The sequence below is a fragment of the Poecilia reticulata genome, chromosome 6 (genome assembly GCF_904066995.2).
Source record: "Poecilia reticulata chromosome 6, P_reticulata-male-v2, whole genome shotgun sequence".
Lineage (NCBI taxonomy): Eukaryota > Metazoa > Chordata > Actinopteri > Cyprinodontiformes > Poeciliidae > Poecilia > Poecilia reticulata.
In genome coordinates, this window is record NC_088835.1 from 20,577,799 (window position 1) to 20,599,397 (window position 21,599).

Below are 21,599 nucleotides of genomic sequence, written 5' to 3' on the forward strand. Positions count from 1 at the left end.
GATTGATAGTGTGTGTTGTGAGAGGCAACAGGCATTATGGATGTAATGGCACAGGACCAAGGCAGCTCAGAGCCACATAACCCTGACTATGATTGATGGAGACGCAACATGTGCCATCGCAACTCAATCTTTTCTTTGTCTAGCTACTACTGCTGTTCAGTGACACAATTTTCAAAATATCTTCGTATTCTGACGATTTTTCATTTAACCACTTAAACCTTTTTAACGCTAGATCTGAAATACATTAAAAGATACAAGTAAACAAATTATTTAATTCCTTTTTTTACTTAAGAAAATAAATAAATCTTTTGCCTAAATGCAATAACATAACATTCCTTTAGTGTTCGCTTGGTCATTTGTAGCAAAGGATGCATCTACAGCTAAAAAAATATGTCAATTGTTAAAATACAAGTTAGAACATTAACTTTTGTAAACAATGCAGTGTAGGTGTTTTTCTTTTGTGGACTAATTGACAACATATGCAACAAGTTTTTTTTTCACATAATTTGAGGCTAAAACTATGCCTCTTCTGAGTAGAACAAAATTATAGACAAAAGATTTTTCAACAAAAATGAAGTATATGTTTTGTACAGTGGATAGTTACTGGTCTGAGGGTGTTATCCCTTCATCAGTTCTGAGGGTGTTATCCCTTCATCAGTTGGAATGTTTTAGAGTCACTCCAGTTAATAATGAATCATTTACTAAATTGGTTGATTGTGTCGATAACCGATTAATCACAATTAATCTGAATAATTGTTTCAGCCCTAATATATATATATATATATATATATATATATATATATATATATATATATATATATATATATATATATATATATGTGTATTTGTAATTGAAAGATAATAATGTAAAGGAATTATGTTTTCTATCTGTTTAGATATGTATATGTGACCACATTGGGCTCCTATACTGAGTGTGAAGTGGCTCATTGATGTGCTAAGCAAACAATGTTTATCTATGTGCATGTCTCACGAGGACAGCATTAATGAAGGCTTGGATGCCAGGAGTACATGTGTCATTAGGAAAAGGAGGCAAAAAAGCAGGCAGTGCGTGGGAGTGCAATTAGTAATGTATTTCGTCATTAACTATAACATTTCAAAGAAAAATAAGGGGGTGATACTGAGAATTTAAATGTTGTATTTTATTATTTTACCTTAGGATCAATCAACCAACAACAAAAATCAAGTGGATAAATAATGCATCATCGCACAAGCCAGCTGAGAACACAGTGCCTCCAATGTGTATTGAGGCATTGCTTAATTTCATTAAAGTACTTCATGACAAAGGGTCACAAGTCGGTGCACCCCTATTAAAAACTAGTGAGGTGTACATGTGGACTCAGGCCTGAATCTTCACAGACACATAAAGACAAAATACTTTCTCATCAACATAACTATCTCACCTTTTTGGCATAATTCACTACTATATGTCATTTTTCATTTGTGTCCACACAATACCTACCGAACATGTTCTTATTCCACCTGTAACTTTAACTTACATCTCCAATCACCATTTTTCCTCTACCTGGGAACACTTTCCACCACTTCAGTCGGCAGTTTGGCAAAAATCCAGGCTGGATACGTCTCTGATGCTCAGAGTATCTCTGTATACTTACTACCAGAACCCAGATAACATGCCAAAACAGGACTAACAGTTTTAATGAAGTAAAAATCCCCAAATCACCTGCGTCTACCCACCAACCATGTCCCTTATTTGTACCTGGGGTTATCATGTCAGCAGAAGTGTTACACATGTAACCTTGGAGCCAGACGGTTCACCAGCAGGCTGAAATCCATGCTGTGGAAATCCATGCTCCATCCTGCTGTCTCTCTAAGTCAGTCCTGACGCACTTCCTTCATTCAGCTGTGCAAGATTTTTTTTGTTTGTTTTTTTTCTCTTGATCTACATACAAACACAGAAATCCAGTTTCTGTGTTTGTCCAGAACAAACAGAAAAAAGTGAACAAGCTTGAGTGAACAAGCAGCACTACGATTCGGTGGGTAAACCTTCCAGTAACCAGACTCATGTCACCTAAGCTCACTGAGAGCTTCCGCTGTGGTCATCATATGCTTAAGACGAGCACTGAACCCTTTTCATCACATCAGACAAGCACTTCAAAGCACAAAATGAAAAAAATAAGACAGAACACATGCGAGTGCAGAGACAATGCACAGTGCATAGCTAAGACATTCAACATCCAATCCTTAACTCATTGACATTCAGCTTGAGAAGTTGTAATGTCATAGAGACTCTAGAGAATCCAATTATTCTGGACTATTTAAGGTAAATGTCAGCACATGATGATGAAATGATCAGAAATCGACTTTTATTACATGCAGCCCACAACTGCTTTGTAACAGTTTACTCTAAAATGTACAATTTTCCATTGGCAGTCTTTTTTTATTCTTTGGTTATTCAAGTATGTACGTTTATAAGTGAGATTACAAGAACACCTGCACTGATGCAAGGCAGAAAACAAGACAGAAGTATTGGTACAAAAATCATACTATTGCAAAAACTGCACAACTACTTAAGTCAGTAATGTTATCATTAAGTCTCTATTTAATGTTTCCAAATCTTAGTCCTTTGTGCTTCAAGAATTGGCACAGCAGCAGCAAAGCCAGAGTCAAATCTGACAGTTTTAGTTCATTTCATTACATTGTACAAACAAATGTGAAAATATACTAAAACAAATAATTAAATTCCTCGTTTCTTTCTGTCTTCCTTTCTTTCTTTGATGATTTTCAGATTGATAAAATGTTGCTCGTTATCTGGAGTATGTTCACAGTTTTAGATTTTGTGGGCATTCAAGTTCACATGAAATTGATGACTGTAATGATTTCAATTTGTGTTACCCAAGTTGATCATTTCAACGGGACCTCTGCTCATATTCATTGATTGTTGAGCCATTAAGAGGAACGGTACAGCAGAAAAATGGGCAGGTTTCCAAGAGGGATGAAGTGTTAAAGATAAAAGTAAGAGCTGAGGTTTAAGCTTTGGTCTCTCACAGTTAAACTATATATAAAATATAACATTACAACAGTTACACATAGTATTACCTTTATATTTTCAGACGATTATTTCTGGACATGAATCAGTGCACAGTAATGGTATCTGCAGGTGCACGTCACTAGCTGGAGCAGTCAATAGATGCTGTCCAATCCAGTAATACATATTGATGGATATAACAGTGTGATTAAGTAGAACTGCTCTCCTCACTTCAATGCGCTCCACAGCACTGATCAAACACAGGAGGTTCACAACAGAAACTGTAGATCACTCTTCAAGCCATCGTTCAGTCATGTTTTAACAAACAAGACCTCAAGGTTCTCTAGACTCTGAGTTATTTCTCATATAGGATTTGAGAAAATAAAAATGGTGTGAAAATGGGTAAAACTGCATTTTTCTTGATTTGCATCAAAGTATTAAAAATGAGTTTGTGTTAAGGGCCATTATTGTTACAAACACACCAACAACATTGACCTTTACAAGGTGATCTGACTAAACTACCTCCAAGTGACATTTTTTTTTTTTTTTTGTCCAGCAGCAAGCCAGGACTACTCTTACAGAATACTACACAAGCACAATTTAACAATGCATAACATTTTTAAGAGGGATAAGAGGGCATTTTGGCACAAACCAAGTTGCTCTACAAAAGGCTGAAAGGTGTGTAGAAGTTGTTCTTGGCTTATTTGTGTCAGTTACACTGGCCTACTTGGTCATTAGGGTTATGCATCCAGGGGCCATGGTGTCATGATCATCACTGTGTGATAAGGTCAGAGACGCGTTGACAGAGGAAACAGCAAAAATGTTTTTTTAGGATTATATTTGAGCTATGGAAATAGTCTTCTGTTTAGGAGGCTGACCCAAAGCTCTTAAATAAATGTCTTCCATTGATTCTACTCCACAATGATCCCCTCCTTTCTCAATAATAGAGACTGTACTCTCCAATGGAAACTCCATGCCTTTTATAAGGTCAAAGTACTTTTGATAGTGAAAACAGTCCAAGTCCGCAAAAAGAACGGACATCATCATCGATCCTTTTAAATTAATGCCTAAACCATAACTTTTTCTACAGTGGTTGATCAGAATATTTAGAACCATCACTTAATTACTAGGTTTTTGATTATTCTATGTACTTACTTTTTAATTCTTTAAACTACACAACAAGCTGAACTGCTATTTTTGCATTGGCCAAATTTAATAAGTAGTGCATATCACAAAATTAAATTTACACTTAAATAAGTGTTCTTATTTGTGAACAATATTAATGGTTTCAGTCTAAAGACATGTATAAAATAATTCTATAATTCCTTTTTATGAAAATGGGCATGTTGTGCTTAATAATGCAATATGGACACATTTGAATTAGAAGATCCTCTTTTCACCAACAGCAAATAACAGAGCAGAAACCTCGAGAAGACCTCATTATACGGTTTCACTTCTTTTAAAAACATTATTTAGCCAAGGGCAAGTTTGCTGGGAGCAAAATCTGTTGACAAGATTTTATAATGGTTTGGTGTGTCAGCTGTATCCATGGTTACCAGTTGGGTTAGTGTGCATGTGTGCGTGTCTGCGTGTGTGCACGTGTGTGTGTGTGTGTGCGTGCGTGCGTGTGTGTGTGTGTGTGTGTGCAGACTCACAGCCATCATAGATGTCAGTGGGAATGTGGACAGCTGTATGGTTGTGATCAGTCAACCGTTTGAATGAAGGGTCCTCTTTAAAGTCTGGTCGAATCCTGAATTTTCTCCCCTCTGTCTCATTTGCATCCAGCTGTGGGGGAAAAAGGAAAATCAAGATGGATGCAGTAGTTTTGATCACAGCTTTCAGTAAATTTAACACTCTTCCTTGTTAGCATTTGACTTTGTGGCTTTATCTGTAAGCAAAGAAGCAGACAACTGTCCGGCAGTACATCCCCAACAAATTCTGTCAGATGTAATTTCATTACCACAGCTAATTTCATCCCCCAGGTAGTCGAATAAAAAATGAAGCATTATTGTCTGATAAAAGATGTGTTGTCTCTTCTTTTATAGATCATTCTCCCGAAAGAGGAGCGCCAGGAAGTGACACCATCTGTGTGTATTTTCAACCTCCCAATTTACATAAAAAGGGGGGTTTAGAGAAAGTACAATATGTAGTGAAAAGCAAAAACTGATGAGATATGAAAGAATGCACAGTAGAGAGGTGGTGAGGTGTTGAGAGAGGGAGAGGGAAAGAGATTCAGCAAGGAGGGAGGAGTGGAGGGTGGGGGGCGAACACTTGCTTCCTAATAAAGCAACAGCGTAGCCAGCTCATACATCTCATCTGTCAATTAGAGGAGAAGCATGGCAGAGACCTCTTCACCTGAGCGAGGGTGGGAGGAAAGATGACTGAAAGGAGGCTTGCATGGAAGAAGAGCCCAAGAAGTAGGGAAAGAGGAGGAGGGTGATACTGCAATAAAAAGCTGAGGGAATGATATAGAATATGGGGGCGGAGGGAAATTGTAAAAGTGGTGAATAGTAGGAATATTAGAGACAGAAGGGAAAATAGGCTTTAAAAAGAGCAGTGGCTAACACATCCATCTTCTCGTCCTATGTCTTAGTTTTATCTGTGAACTTTAAGAAACCATGGGAGTGAGAGTTCAAAGAAACCGGAAAAGTGTCGGGGGGGAAAAAAGCACACTTACGTTGTCCTTTGAATTGTAGTAGGCAATTTCATCATCCTGTAAAAAACAAAAACAAAAACAAAACGACATTTTGAATGCTTTTCAAAGAGTTGCACAACAAGCTAATTTACTAATTGGGAACTTATTAAAACCCAAATACCATAATATTTTAGAACCAGAAAACCTTAAGATCTTGAAATAACAACATGTGCATGACATGTTCTGCCATTTTATTGATTTTCAAAGCAAATGCATACTTTTTCTAACACTAAAAAGTCTATTGAGTCATTCATGGATAAAGACCTGGACTGTAACAATTTCTGAAAATCTGTCCCTGTAATCATAACAAAGAGTTTTCTAATGGGAATGTTTTTATTAGATTTGTCCAGAAGAAAAAATATAAACTAAGCAGTTTTGTTACAAAAGTCATCTTTGTCAGAAATGTGAATATGTTCTGTGTATGTAAACAAAAAATGCATCCACATTATAAATAATTTGAATAATGAAATATCAACTCAAACTGAAAAGTGAGGATACAACACACTTTATGCCTGGATATGACAGATGAATCAAGAAGCTAGTCAACAGGCTGATTTCTACTGAAATTGAAAAGTTAAAAAAAAGTATATTTTCCTTCAAACCATTTTTAAACAGATTTTTTTTTTTGATGCGCTGCTTTATCTGTTTTATGGTAATGATGACACTGGATATTAAAGCTGCATAAATCATCTTAAATGTTTTTACTTTCTATGTTTACCTGTGGATGTTTTTCTGGTGACAGACCAACATAATCTTTTTGTAACGCTAGCAATTAAAAAAACTGACCATTATGACAGCAACATTTTACAGCCACGTTTAAAGCTGTCTCTATCATTCATTTGAAGTAGCGGCCACAATGTGTCACAACAAGGTGTATAATGTGCAATAAACCATAATTATGCAATAAAGATGTGATTATGGCTCCATTTCGCATGGAGGCTGTGATCTCTTTTTATGACAGATAACTGCAGCAATAACATCCACCAACAGCGTAAATATAAACCCTGACTTTTTCCAGAGTTATCTGTGTTTCTTGTTGTCTTATGTGTGTGTGCATGTGTGTAATGTGCATGTCGGCGTGCGTGTGTGTGCGTGTGTTTGTGTGTGTATACGTAATATATGTACTGTTCAGTGCATTTTTCTCTCCCTTTTACCTCAAACTCGTCTTTCCACGCATGTTCCTTCTGGAACACCTCTGCAGCTGTGGCCAGTTTCTGGGGGACAGAAATGAGAAAGGGCTTCAAATTAGAAACTGCCCAAAGGATGTTTCACAACAACAATCTAATATTAGACACTTACACAGAAGACAACACTTTTAAACGCATGGTGGAGACAATTCCAGAGACAAAGCAATGCGTATATTCTCATTTAAATGATCTAAAACTACAGGGCTTTCACAGTCCTGTCAATGTGTGTCTATAACCATGAGTCTGCTTCTGGCAGTGATTTCCTTTCTGATCAACAGTGTCATCTCTATGGCCTGCAGTCCTGGGCTTTGTTCCAGACCCGTCAGCTGCTAAATATACAGACTAATCCAGTCATAAACAAACATACTCAATTTGGAGTCAACACAAGGTAGCTATGGTGAAATTATTATGCATGACTATGTTCTCAGTACTTCAGTTTAAAATGGCCATCTTCTGTTGTCTGTTAAATACTTGAAATTGATACCTTCAGATGTAATACTGCTTAGATCATTTTAGTAGTTTCATCTGGTTGTGTACATCAGACAGAAGAGCTATATACAAAGTTTTGAAGAATTTCATATAATCCTCAAGATTCAACGACTGTGTGCTTGATATATCTGTGTGTGATGTGTAGCATTACATGCTTTAAGGACTTGAGCAAAATATTATGTTAAGAAATCAAAGTCCTGTGTGATTTTATATATGTATATAAGTAGGTAATGAATTAAAAATGCCACCAGTCCAGTCAGAAACATTGACACACTGCTGTTTAGTTGAGCATGAATAAAAAAAGTTGTCTATAGCCATTTAGCACTTCATACATCATTTTTGCAGACTTTGTATGACAATAACAGATAACATTGGGAGATAATGTTTATAAAATTCCACTTTCATCTCAGTGGTAGTGTATGAAAATGCACATGCAAATCTGCAAGAATATATACACTCCTCAAGAGGGCAGGCTGACTGGCTTGTTAAAAATTCATGACAGAGCCTTGACGAGGCTCCTTTCCCCTCCGGGGTATATGGGGGAGGGGGAGATTAGGTGTGGGAAGAAAAAAAAAAAACTAAATTTCCCTCCATTTTTCTCTATTCCTGTATCAACATCTCTAAACATGCAAACATGTAAAAATGGTGAGCAGAATCTCAAAACTTCTCAGTGTCCAGACTGGTGAGAACACCCAAATCAATCTCTTTAAACTAGGGTAAACTTTTACCTCATTACAGAGCAACTGCTAGTTGCTGCTTGGACCAACAGATTAGACATCAGCTGAAAATAAATTCAGCACTCCGGTGTTTTACTTAATGGGAGTGCATAACAGCTTCGGTAGCATGTTTGATCTAATTGCTCATTAAATTCTCTTTCAATTTTTGTGAAGGTCTACGCAATAATGAGTCCACTCTTTCAAAATATGTCTTCCATTTTTCAGCTTTATAAAGCTGGAATTGTACATGACTCCGGCCATTTGGCTTGTGGCAGTTGAGAGACAGAGATGTTTAAAAGCAAAGTGTGAAAACAAGTATCATAGGGATGAATACATTTGAAATAATAAAGGGATCAACCTGAGAATAATCTTGAATAGCATCCACAGAAAACATTGCCGAGACAAATTTTCACTCAGGCTGAACATAAAAGGTGCATGAACCAAGAACGGTGTGTAGTTGATAGCATCATTGCACTGTCCACGGTTATGTATTGTGAGACCATTAGGCTGTAACCACAGAATGCAGAAACCAAAGTTTGCCTGAGTAGAAGTATTGGAGAGGTAAAAACCCCACAGAGAGGTTTTGCTGCAAGACTCTTGCAAGTCTTATTGTCATGCTGCCAGGGCAGCCCAGCAGCCCACCATGCATTTAGTGAGAAAGCAGTTCACAGCTTAAAGGATAGACAGGGAAGATGAGACAAGCTCTGCTAAACCTCACCGAGCGTCTCAGGCTCCCTGTGTTTGTGTGTGTGTGTTTGTGTGTGTGTCAAGTCTCCACACGCCTAAAATCAATGGCCAATTCGAAGCAGCCCACCCCACTCCTAGACAACAAAGCGATACTCACAAAGGTCTAAAAGATCATTACACCCACACTCATATCTTTCCGTTCCCGATTCCAGATTGTCCAATCCAGAATGTCATTATTCCTGAATCCTTCAGGATTTAGGGTGGAAAATTTAAAAAGGAAGGAAATAAAAGAAAGAGTGAAAACGTCCCCACAAAGTCGTAATCACAGTTATCAATAAACAGTATGTTAAGAAAGATGAAAATGCAAGGCATTGATTATGGGGTTTATTAAAACAAATACTGAAAACTCATCTTACAAAACAGAAAGGTGAGCAAAGATTTTAAATCTTGCCTGAAAATGATGTATTGCAAACCTAATAGCGGTTATACACATTTTATTTATATTGTACTGTAGGAGGAGAGCAATAGGAAATATGTAAAGAGAGCATCGATTCAAACAGAGATGGGTGATATAATTTAAAAAGAAAGAGGCTAAGCCACAGAGGAGGAGTTGAGCTTCTGCAGCTGTTGGAACCCAGGGGAATACCCTGCTGCTGCACATTCTCTCTAAGGGCACCAGACTATCTGATGGGAATAGTCTACTGCTATTTTACATCGAACTCACTGTCTTTTTACTCTCAAGTGTATGTATGCAATGGATGCATGTATGAGTTGCTTTCATGTCAAAGCCATTTTGGAAAGTATAACACCTTATCATATTTAAAAAAAAAAATTTCATAGCTAAATATGAACAACAAGATTTAGCATGAGCAGAAAACAACAAATAAATGGAAAAGGAAAGGGTCATTTTGATAACAACTCACTGACAGAAACATGTGGAACATAAAAGGACCAAAGAAATGATTTGGTCATTTTGCCTTTATGCAATGTTGCTAACATTTAAAAGCTGATGGATTCTAGGCAAAATCCATTAGCTGTTTTTTTGTTGTTTTTTTTTTAGTTAGTGCATTTAACTGGCACACAAACAACAAAGTGAATGAGGTTACATAAAGCCTTTCAAGCAAATACTAAATGTGGAAAAAAAATACACAAGGAAGCTCTTCCAGATGATGATATAGATGGAAAGTCCCAGATAACAGTTTTATACCCAGGGAACCAAAATTCTTATTCAGTGATATGCTGGGGATTACGCCACCTAAAGACCCAATGATTTACTATTCCTTTACTATCACTGCTTAGTCCATTCGATTCCACCAAACAGCTGGCTAAAGTGGGTTTAGAATATGCTTTATATTACATATTTGTATATGTTACTGAAATATGCAATTGTGTTTTGCTGCTGCCTATACATCTGTGATGCCTGCACTTTGAATTGTCTTGGGGGTGGAGAGGTAAGCAGGTAACATTTTACAACAGCAATTGTTAGAGCAGAACATATCCAAACAAACCCAGCAAACTATTTGAAAAGTAGTATGTGTAACAAAAATAAAAGCACAATCAAAAGTCAAAAGACCAATCAGGAACCAAATAAAACCTACTGGGTTGAACTGACAAAAACTTTAAGTCAAATAATTACATACCTAAAGGTGTTAAAGATGAAGTTAGAGGGGAAAAGAAAAGGTACAAGAAGCTTCTAGATATACATTTATTTTCAATGTAGGAATGTTGGCTTTAACCCAACTGTCCACACCTTAAATTAGACTTTAGCAAATAAAAGGAATATGATGGTATTGCAGCAAAGTTCCTCTGTTCCTTTTGAAGAGTTCAACTCGCTCTGTAGAAGGACATACACAATTATTATGAAATTACCTACAAATTCTCTGATCAGTACCCCTGCAGTCATAACTGTGGAAGAACATGGTTTGGATTTCTTTGCATTGAGTGCATTCCAAATTGAAATTAAACTATTTTTTTTAAGTGACAGTATGTCCTTGCTATAGATGAAAGACCTTTTTGGATGTACGCATAAGATAGTCAGTACACATGTAGATAAATGATTAATATATCTTCGCTGATGTTTTCACTAAAAATGTACTTCTTTAAGCAAATCGACAACTGTTGTCTTGAACATACATTATTTAATTGTGCACATTTAAAGACTATATGTTTATAAAAGCACAATAGCCAAAAAACCTTATGTTCTTAAGACTAAATTACTCTAAGAGTAGTATAAGTCTATTGTAGGAAGAAAACAGTCATGTTTTGGCTTCATTTGAAGATATCCCATCCCAGTTGGATTTCATTTTTTTGCATTGTACACACTTTTCCCTGGACTCCCGTAAGTTTAGGAAGGATTTTTCATCTTTACTGCTTCCCACTTCTCTCTCTCTCTTTCTCTCATCACACATAAGCAAGAATGGAAATGGAAAGATAGAGACATATGCAGAACCTCTTGTCTGTTTAATATGATCAGCACAGAGCAGAGATGGGAGGTTGGGCAACATCTGCTCTTGAGACTGGCATATCTCTGATCATATCATAGCCTCTGCTCATTAGTGTGTTTCATCTGTAGACACACACACCCGCACCCCTACACATACAGACATTTGTGATTCACATACACATGCACACACACACAAAATTATCCCAATGTCACATCTTGTACAGAATAATATAAGACTGTCAATGGGGAACATTTTAATAAAACATGATGGAACTAAAGTCTCAAATACAAATTTAAACATAAGCATGGATGACCTGTACTGCTATGGTATTTTATCAAGTCCAAAGCACCCAAAAGTGCTTCACACTACATTCAGTCATTCGCCCATACACACACATTCACACACTGATGTCAATGGGAAGCATAATAAAATATGATGGAACTAAAGTCTCAAATACAAATTGAAACATATAATAATTGAAACACCTGAAGCGTACCTCTAGATGAATGGAGGTAGATAACTGAATGACTTAGCATTACACTGGGAATCTTTAAGATCATATCACTGCAGACACCAAAATTACACAAAATAATTATTTACACAAAATTGCATTGGGGGGAAAATAAAAAACCAATATCTGTATTGGTTTATAGAATCTAAAAGTCATAGACAAAAAGACATTTATATCATGATCACCATCAGAGGATAGTCATAAATGAATGGGCTGGTCAGCAATAACACCCAGCTGGGCTATGGTAATTACCTCATACTAAGAGATAGGAAATGCTCTTGAGACTTCTAACTTCTAAAGTAAGAGAAGCAAAGAAAAGTGACCCCAACTATTACTGGTTAAAGTGTGTCCTGAAACACCCAGTTTCCTTAAATCACAGCTAAAAACCACTGAATAGTAATTATAAGTGGACGTAGATCAATCCTAGTATGAATTGAAACTTTAATTTACTTCTCTTCAATTTGTCACTGTAATGTTATGTTTTTATTGTTTGTTTGTTGAGCCGTGTTTTTGTCATGCAATACACTTTGAACTGCCTTGTTGCTGAAATGTGCTGCACAAATGAACTTGCATTGACATCTAATAAGCCAATTCAGTAGAGACCTAGAAGCAGCACAGCAGTTATCAGCAATTTGTTTTTCTTTTATGATGTGTTTTTAATGTCTTTACTTAATGATTGTAAAATCATTATTGACTCTGAGCAAAAAAAAAAAGATGGTAGATAGAGCTGGTAATCCTCCACTTCATACAATCAATGCTCTTAATGTGGCCACATTTTCAAACATAACTACATCAAATAGGATGTGAGACAGAATTCCATGTAACAAAATCCTTCATTCAAGATAAAAACACACTAGCATAAATACACTTATGCTAGTGTGATCCTTTTTTTTATTATTATTTGTACCTTACAAAAGTTAAGTAAAATTCCAAACTATATTTGATAACATTTTATTATGTGTAACAAATTAGGCACAATGTAAGACATAGGTAACGTTTTCAGGCAAGAGCTTTATCACAATCTCATCAAACTATAATTAAAATACTTAATCACCAGACTTAATTAGATGCTTTAAAAAAGTAAGTTATTTTTAATACAGCTGCCTCAGGGTGAATGAATGATCAGCCTGTGCCTATGCTAATATGTTTCCATTTGTTACTTGTGTTATAATTATGGTATCCTCATAATGCTGGCACAAAATTTCTAATAAAAGCTGATAAAGTTTCCTTTGGATGACAATTTACAAATTGCTTTCCAATCTAAGCAGCCATGGTAATATTTTCTTTAACTGTAAAATCCCACTTAATTAAATTTTGTTATATTCATGTGTGATGAAGCCTAGTCAACAAACAAGCACAGTGATACCATGCATTTCAGCACCCACAATGGCTACCAGGAAAAATCGAAGAATTTCTCAAACATGCATGAAATAATCATGTATGGTACATTTTTGATGAGAGAATAACAGTGGAATCTGATGGAAAGATGGAAAAAAATCACCTTTACATAATAGTGCCACTTTAATAAGCAAGAAAAAAAATTGTCAAACCATCTACTCAACTAAGAGTAAAACAAAAGTATGTAAAACAAACAGCTACTCAGTACTGAGTAATTTCTTGTGATGTGCGGACTGCTTCTTTTACAACTGATGTTATCAAACAAATAGAAACATAAAATGTAGTGCAAATTGTGGTATTTTCAAAAATGGATATTTGAACAGTGCAAACTTATGCTAGATATTCTGTATACTGGATATTCTCTTGCCCTCCAAATGACACACCATGCTCAAGACAGTAAACAACACTTGAACAGGCCAGCTTGTGTATATATGAGAAGTCTCACTTTATCATAAATTGTGTGGGTGTCTGTCTGTGAATGTCTGGTTGAAATGTGCTTGTTTTCACTCAGTGAAAAGTTAGAGTAGCTACATTTTGAGTAGCTTCAAAATCATATTATTCAAGTAAAAGTAGAAGGTATGGTGCAATATAACTACCCATTAGAAGTATTTTTCTTTTTCATAAAGTTACTGAAGTAAATGTGAACGAGTAGATATAACTAATTACTGCATAACTCTAGTTACAAGGGATATAAATAAGCAGTAAATAAGCCTTAGAGTTTTGATGCTAGAAAAAAATAAGTAAATATAAGGCTGACTAGATACTGAGGAGAGGCTGGAAACCTTAGAGATTAACCGTAGCAGCCGTTTCCTTCTGGATTCACCCCACGTTGACCTTCAAAGCAGGTTTTCACCTCTAAACTTTGCAGCCTGCTAAAAAGAAGATGAGTGAGCCAAGTACTGGCTATAATGTATGCAAACAAATGGCAAAGTAGATCTGACTTGACATTATACGCGGGAAATGCAACAGCACTTTGCTTGCACAACACAAACATTTTGATTGGGCTTTTTCTTTTCACTAAAAAGGTGTCAGTCTTCTACTAACCCTGCTCATACATAACGGGGGCAATAAGCTGATTTCAGACAAAAAAAAAACACTGCTCTGTGTAGATGACACTTAAACCTTATGGAAATGTTCTGAACTTTCAGTATGTTACATATGAATTAGATCAGTGTTTTTTTCCATTGTGCAATTATAATAAAGAGAAACGTATGTGTACTACATCTTTGAAAAAGCTTGTTACAAATCTACTTGAATGTGGTTAAGTTCTTTAAACTACTATTAGCAACATTGGATTACAATATCAAAACCTTCTCTGGGTAGACAGAGATAAATCTAACCCTATTTAAGAAAAGTTTAACATTTAAGACCGACCATTTAAATACGTGTTGCTCATAGCATTTCCACATCAGCTTAATGATCAAAATGCCTTATAGCCTTTATGGACAGATATTCCTGACTCACTCTAATTAGTCAGTGCTTTGATTATTGTATGTAGTCATGCCTTACAGAAATCACCCACTCATCCCCACTGAGCAAGGGGATGAGTGTGAGTGAGCAGAGCCGGGAGCAGTGACGGGGAGAGGAACACTCGTGCAGGAACAACCACCGAACACCAAGATAATTCTTTTGGGCAAAAGATTTTTTTTTAAATCACCTTTACTACACAAGTGACAAAATTCCTGTTTAGAAGGATGTAATCATAGGTAAAAATCTGTGAACGCAGCTGATCTGTGACAGAATATGTCAACAGCTTTTGCCCATGTAGTCGTTCATAGCAGCATGAACCATGGTGGACTGAAGAAAAAGGGAAAATCCTAAAATGCAAAAGTGATTAAGTATAGCATTTGCTAAAATTAAGTCTTTCACTGCATTTGTTTTAGCTAAAATGCTTTACTTCAGCTAAGATGCAGGCAGCAGTTCTGCAACAAAAACAACAAAACCATTTATTTAAGTATTTACTTTTTTGGGGAAAAAACCTGACATATAGCTTTTTATGGCATGTGTCACAAAGAAATCAATTCATCACATAAGAAACGGGCAAACAGATTCAATGTATTTTGTGGGAATAAAGTTAGACTGGTAAAAACCAGGCCAGTGTCCTACACTATTTGCTTCCCAGATGGTCTGGGCTCTCAGCTATAGAGAAACGATTGCTTCCTGGAGTCATGGGACTGTGATGTTTTAAATTGTACCCAACTGCAACATATGTCATGTGCCAGTTTGACGCTATGAAGCTTTCGCAAAATTGCCTGCGCTTTAAACAACTATTGCAAAGAGAGAAGTGCTGAGCCGTACGAGGTTCAGTCCGTTAATAGTAATTTATGGCCTGGTAGAAAATCTACCGGTGAGGATTCCAGTGAAGGGGAGAAAGTCCAAATTGTGATGCAAGCGAGATTTAATTCAAGCGGAATTGCACAAGATAACAATGGCCAGGCTAGGTTAAGGTCATTGTAATGAACATCTTTGTTGTGTTCTGCATTTCACTTTATCTTATTTGGAAGCAACAATTTTAGCATATCAACAAAAATATCAAAATCAACCAAAATTTGCAGTCTGAATGTTGCCTGTGTAGCTCAAGTCACAGTTTTCATTGAGAACCATTTGATAAGGCAACCTCCCTCAACATTGTGCAGCCAAGTCGGCATTAATAATGCATGTTGCATTCTGCCACGTGCTTATTTATGGAAGCATGAGTAGACATGCCATGCCAAACACTTGTTACACACCTGTGCTACATAAACTGTGGCCTCTAAAAGTTCTTCACTCCATATATACTGGGACCAGCCAAAGACAGAAGGATTTTAGAAGAGATAAGAACAAAAAAAGGAGAAAGAAAGTTTGAAAACACTTCAAAGCCAAGAGGAAATTGTTTGAGCGCCTTAGGCGACCTGAAATTATTTTGACATTGCTAGTCCTACCTGACCTTGTTTCAAATCTTCTGAACACCAAAGCAAGTCTCAGCTCTAATATAAATTCTCTTCTTGTGCTTGGAAGATAAACTTTAGAATCTAAACCGCTACATAGAGATCAGTCAGCAAAAGTTACTTCTCAATAAAACCAAAGTCCTATGAAAAAAATCACTTTAATCTTAAAGGTTGGCTGGTATTTATGATTTCCGTTACGACCAATGAGGAAACTTTTGCATAAAAGAAGCTGAAAACCTCCTTTATTCTATGTTGCTCTTTTTTAACCATCCTGTGGAACCATAACTGTCTCTCTGTATATCTCTCTTGATTACATGCCCACATTACCCTAGTCTTGTTCATCAATTATCTTCCCATCCACATGATTCCGGATGGAGAATACCATACTTCACTCAATGTTACTTGCAAGAAAGGGTGAAACAAAAAGCTTGTACATTAACAATGTCCTATGATTAATGTATACGGGCTAGACTTAAAGTTAGTAATGATGCCCAACTAACCATGAATTCCTATTTTCTCTTCATACCTAAAACCCACAACAACTTCATTCTTACAGCTATTGCTTTCCAACACTTGCAAACATATGTTCTCTTTATCTTATGAATGTTTTGTCACCAGTTCTGTGAAAAAATATTAAAAACACTAGAGTACTTACCAGAAAGCCAGAGTCTTGGCAGAATATGTGTATACGAACCTTCATAAACACTTTTGTTCTATCTCTAATCAGACATTTACCAAGAGACCTTATAATGCAGTCTTATGAACTCCCTCTGGGTGCATTAAAATTGTTTTAATTCATGATAAAGATTTGCATTGCTGACCTACTTCTGAGGAAAGAAAGGGGGTGGGGTGGGAAAAAAGAAGCTCCCCAGGGTCAAGGTTTTCATTATTGCATCTTAAAAAAATAATAAGATGAACCACAGTTTCTGAATTCTGCTATTTAATATGTCTCACCTACCCTTCAGTCTGTACGTCCATATATAAGCTACTGGTCAGATCCGTACAAAAAAAAGCTGGCAATTACTATGTAAAATTATTCACATAAAATAAAGTGAACAATCAGAAAAGTTGTATGTTTTCTAAAATGCAACTAACACTTAAATGTGAAAACTTTTGCATAGTTTTAATTTTTTTTTATTGACCTGCTCCTTCCAAATTGTTAACTCAACATGTTCACAAGTCACCCATTTTAAATCAAGTAGGATTAAGTGAAATATTACAGATGCATATATTTCACCAGAAATGTAAACAGCACAGCAACAGTAAAGCAGTTTTCAATGTCACAGATTTTTGGATCCACAGTCTCAATATAGCTTCTTTGAAAAACGAAACAACTCTGGATCAAAAGGTGGTGATAAGAATGAGTTGTGGTCTGATAAACTGACAGAAGGAAGATGAACGTTTATTACTGCCTTTATTAAAGGGCGAGTAATTTGTTCAGCTGTTATCAAACAAACTACTTTTATTCTGCTCCTCCGATATTTGAAACTAGAATTTGAAACATATGTTGTAAAATTTATGTTGCTCCACGTTGCCTGTCAGATTCTTTAACATCTAGGCTGCTGTTCTGCTCGCACCGTTTTGTTTTAAATGTGTCAGTGTTCAGCTTCTATCCAAGTTATAATAAATGTGTCAGTTGTGATTTATTTATTTTTCTTTGTATTCGGCAGCATTTCTTAAAACAGCTTTCATTCTCACTCAATAATTATTAAGAACAGTCACTGTGTGACTGATCATGCTCTAAATATTTAACATATTTTTCAGCTACATTCTACTGTATTGAAAATACATTAAGCTGAAAAACTAGCCCACAGCAAGTAGTATGAAGCACTGCAGCTTTAAAAACTCTTCTTCCAGGAGCCGGTCTTGGAACATTGGTCTGATGTTTTAGTGCTCATACAGCTTATATCTGTACTGTCATCCTGTCAACTGTCCATAATATCCTAGTCTTAGAAAAATATTAAGAAAAATAATATCCTAAACACAGAGTGTTTTGTTTATTTGACAGAACATTTTGAGATTTAGTGACTGTTTAGCATCTGTGTGGTCTGATTATTGGTCAGATGGATACATACTTGTCTTTGTTTTTTCATTATCCTTACTATCTTCTGATATACTTTTTTAAGGCTATATTACCTGGTTAAAGGTACCAGAAGTCTTATCTGTTATTACTGAACTAAACCCTCTTTAAGTGGATGCATACCATTCTACCTACACTAGTTTGCCATAGCTTCTGAATTTAAATGATGTACTGCTTTCTACTTGGCCTAATTTAACACATGAGCATGAGGCATAACACTCTTACGATCTGTTATGAATTAGTTTAAATATTGTTACAGTGTAATGTTGGCCTCATTAGAAATTAAAAGACGTTTTAGAGTTGTAAGAATAAATAGTTCAAATGTCTTAGCACCAGATATCGACTAAGAGGAGTGATTTAAATATTAAGGTATTTTGATGAACAGGACAAAAATTATTATTATTATTATTTTTTTTAAGTTCAAGTCTGCACCGAGTCCATATCTCAAATACAAACATGAACTAATTTGGATTTTGAAACCAGCAACGCAGTAAAAGAGAAACATTGTTTAGACGACCGTTTGAAAACTATGAAAGTTCATGTAGTTTTGCTAATCAAATCTGTATTTGGCCTTTCTGAATGAGAAATTTCAGCTTTTACAATGATTTGAAACAGACCAATCAATTCAGCTTAGCATATGAGTGCATGAACAACCAAATTTATATCACTTAAAAGCATCATCATTGCTTCTATTTTACGCAACAATAAATAAAAAAAATATTGGAATAACACCTGTCACCATCTTACATGTTCAAATCTATGCACAGTTTTGGGAAAGAAAAGGAACAAATTGAAAAATGTTTTCCGTTCCAGCCCTTGTGGAGAAAAAGTTTGTCCTGCACATCATCAACATCTACATAAATGTGCAAACTGACAGTTGGTTCTCCTGCTTGCAGTGCGTCCTACCTCCAAGGCAGCAGACCTCTTCCGCAGCAGCTGTTCTATGTTCCTGGCCGCTCTGGCCACCAGCTCTTCTGCGTCATTTTGCTCTACAGTATAGAGATGCTGATTTTTCAGAAAAATCTAGATGAAAAGACAGCAAACGAAAAGATTAGTAATAGGAATTGTCTTTATGCTAGTTAATACATTATATTTAGAATCATGTGTAAATGTGCTTAAAAATGAATTCAATTAAAAAAAACATAATTGAATTTGAAGACAGAGAATAGTTTCATTGTCTTAGTGTTAGTCAGAATATTGCCTTTATAAGAATGTGGTTTTCACACATTTTACCTGAGTGAGGCTCTGCCCTGCTGTGGCTGTGTCTGCCAAGGTGACGAGCTCTTTCTGCATTTGATCAACCCATTCCTTAATCCTGTGGGACAAAGCGAAGCACAGAATCAATCTTGTAACTGAAATGTTACCAGTGTAGAAGAGACATCAAAAGCTTTCAAGGCACAATTAAAGTGTCATTCATGCCATTCTATACCCATCAAGTGGCAGAAACGTTCAGTCACATTGCAAGGAAATAAACAGGAGCAACAACATTCCCTCCTGCAGGTCAAGCAGAGTGTCATTTAATCTAGCATGACTGACCAGGAACAAATACAAAGTCATTTGATAAAACACGTGTCACCTGCTGCCAGCTGTTGTATTTTCAATCAACGAGTTCAAACATAAAGTCAAACAATCAGGTAATGGTCAGCCATCAGGGGAAAGTTGTGTGAGGCCATGCTCTGTTATAATAATGTTATCAAAATACAATATTACCACAACACGGGTGCAGCTCAGCTAAATCAAAATACAAATTACTTTTCATCAATTCAGAAGGAGAGAAAAGGACTGGACCGTTGGCAGGTGGTGTAAAGTTCTCTTTTCAGATGAAAGCAAATTTTGCATTTCATTTGGAAATCAAGCTCTGAGGAGCTGAAGAAAGAGATTACAGAGATTCCAGGTTGCACAAGGTGTAGTGTGAAGCTTCCACAGTACTAGATGATTTCAGAAGTCAAGTCATCTGGTGTTGGTCCACTGTTTTTTATTAAGTCTATAGTCAGTTCAGTCATATAGGAGGAAGTTTGAGTTCTTGGTTATTTCCTATGCTGACAACTTTATGGATTCATGTTGCAACTGGACTTGCCACATGTCCATGCTAAAAGTATCAACACCTGGTTTAGAAGAGCCCAAGACTTAATCATAACAATTACCAGAAGTAAACACTGGAAATAATGAACTAATTTAAAATAATACATTTTGACATAAAGTGACAGATTACACGAATCCACGCAATACTCTAGTTTCACTTTTTTAAGTAACATCTGATTAGCTTTTCGATGATGTTTCAAAAGTAAAAATATCACACAATATTCTGCACATTCTACTACAGCTGCAATGGCAAATTGGTCTGTCCATGTCTGTCTAATTATTTATTTTTTGACAGTGTTTTTACAGAATAAGTTTATTTGTGAGTAAACACATGGAAAAAAGTGATCCATAATATTGAGAAAGACCATCCAATACATTTAAAGAAAGTGTGTTCCAACTTTCTTTGCTTTCCATAGCAGTTGGGCAGTCATATTAGAACTGCAATGTATCCTGATAATATGAATGCATGATTATGGTGTAGATTCATACTCAAATTTTCTCTAACAGCTGATGTTGGGGTGCAATACGAAATATGCCAGAAATTAGAAAATATACCAACTGTGACACTGTTCAGTTCACAGAGGTGGTAGAAAAAGAGGGGAAAAAGTTTTAAAACCAAGAAGAAACAAGAGACAAAAAATATGCAGTGGATGTGAAAAGTTCAGACAAAGTACACTTGAGGAGAAAGATAAAACACTTTGCAAAGTGATACCAGAGGGAATAACACAATGTGAAAAAGCTGAGTAGAGAAATAATAAAAGTCAAGATATTTTGATATTTGACTTCCAAACTAGGAAATCCTGTGGGGGATTTAACATCACTGAAGGAATGTTAAATCTAAGCTTTGAAAGTAGTACAACGTGGAAAATGTGTTGATGTTAATTTGTACATATGAAGCAGGCAAATGTGGATTTAATTCTGCTGGGGTTTCTATTGCTCTGCAATTTTATTTTAATTAAAATGTTATTTTTCTATGTTGTTGAAGTTCAGAAATTGCAGGGGTTTTTTCTTCCTGAAACATTTTAATGTTAGTGGGGTTTTTTTTATTTCAGTACTACCTTGATAAGCTGTTGAGACCATGTGGAAGATCAATAAGATCTATTAGATCATGTCTAATAGGTGGCATCCCTGAGTTCAAGGCCAAAGAAGGTTTCTGTTGGAAATAGTGGAAGGAGAAGATCCAGAAGGAAAATGAGATCCTTTATTTTCACCATTTCACAAATAACAAAAATGCCTCCCCAGCAGTGACTGCTGGGAATGGGCACTATCTAAATTAAATGTGATGTTCAATTTAATAATTTTAGAAAAAGAAACGGTTCTTCTTTTTTTCTGCACATATTATACAATAACTTTATATGGAGTAGTCTGCAAAAAGG

General features: G+C 36.0%; 1 protein-coding gene across 1 annotated transcript in view; it reads right to left on the minus strand.

The window, feature by feature from the left end:
* The window catches only part of LOC103465999 (voltage-dependent calcium channel subunit alpha-2/delta-1), a 70,475-nt gene that overhangs the window by 40,355 nt on the left and 8,521 nt on the right, over positions 1 to 21,599 (minus strand). The window contains exons 2-6 of the mRNA XM_081608154.1: positions 19,375 to 19,456; positions 19,048 to 19,164; positions 6,857 to 6,916; positions 5,685 to 5,720; positions 4,663 to 4,792 (exon numbers count right to left, since the gene is read on the minus strand). Of these exons, the coding sequence (XP_081464280.1) occupies positions 4,663 to 4,792; positions 5,685 to 5,720; positions 6,857 to 6,916; positions 19,048 to 19,164; positions 19,375 to 19,456 (425 nt within the window). The remainder of the gene's footprint in view (positions 1 to 4,662; positions 4,793 to 5,684; positions 5,721 to 6,856; positions 6,917 to 19,047; positions 19,165 to 19,374; positions 19,457 to 21,599) is intronic.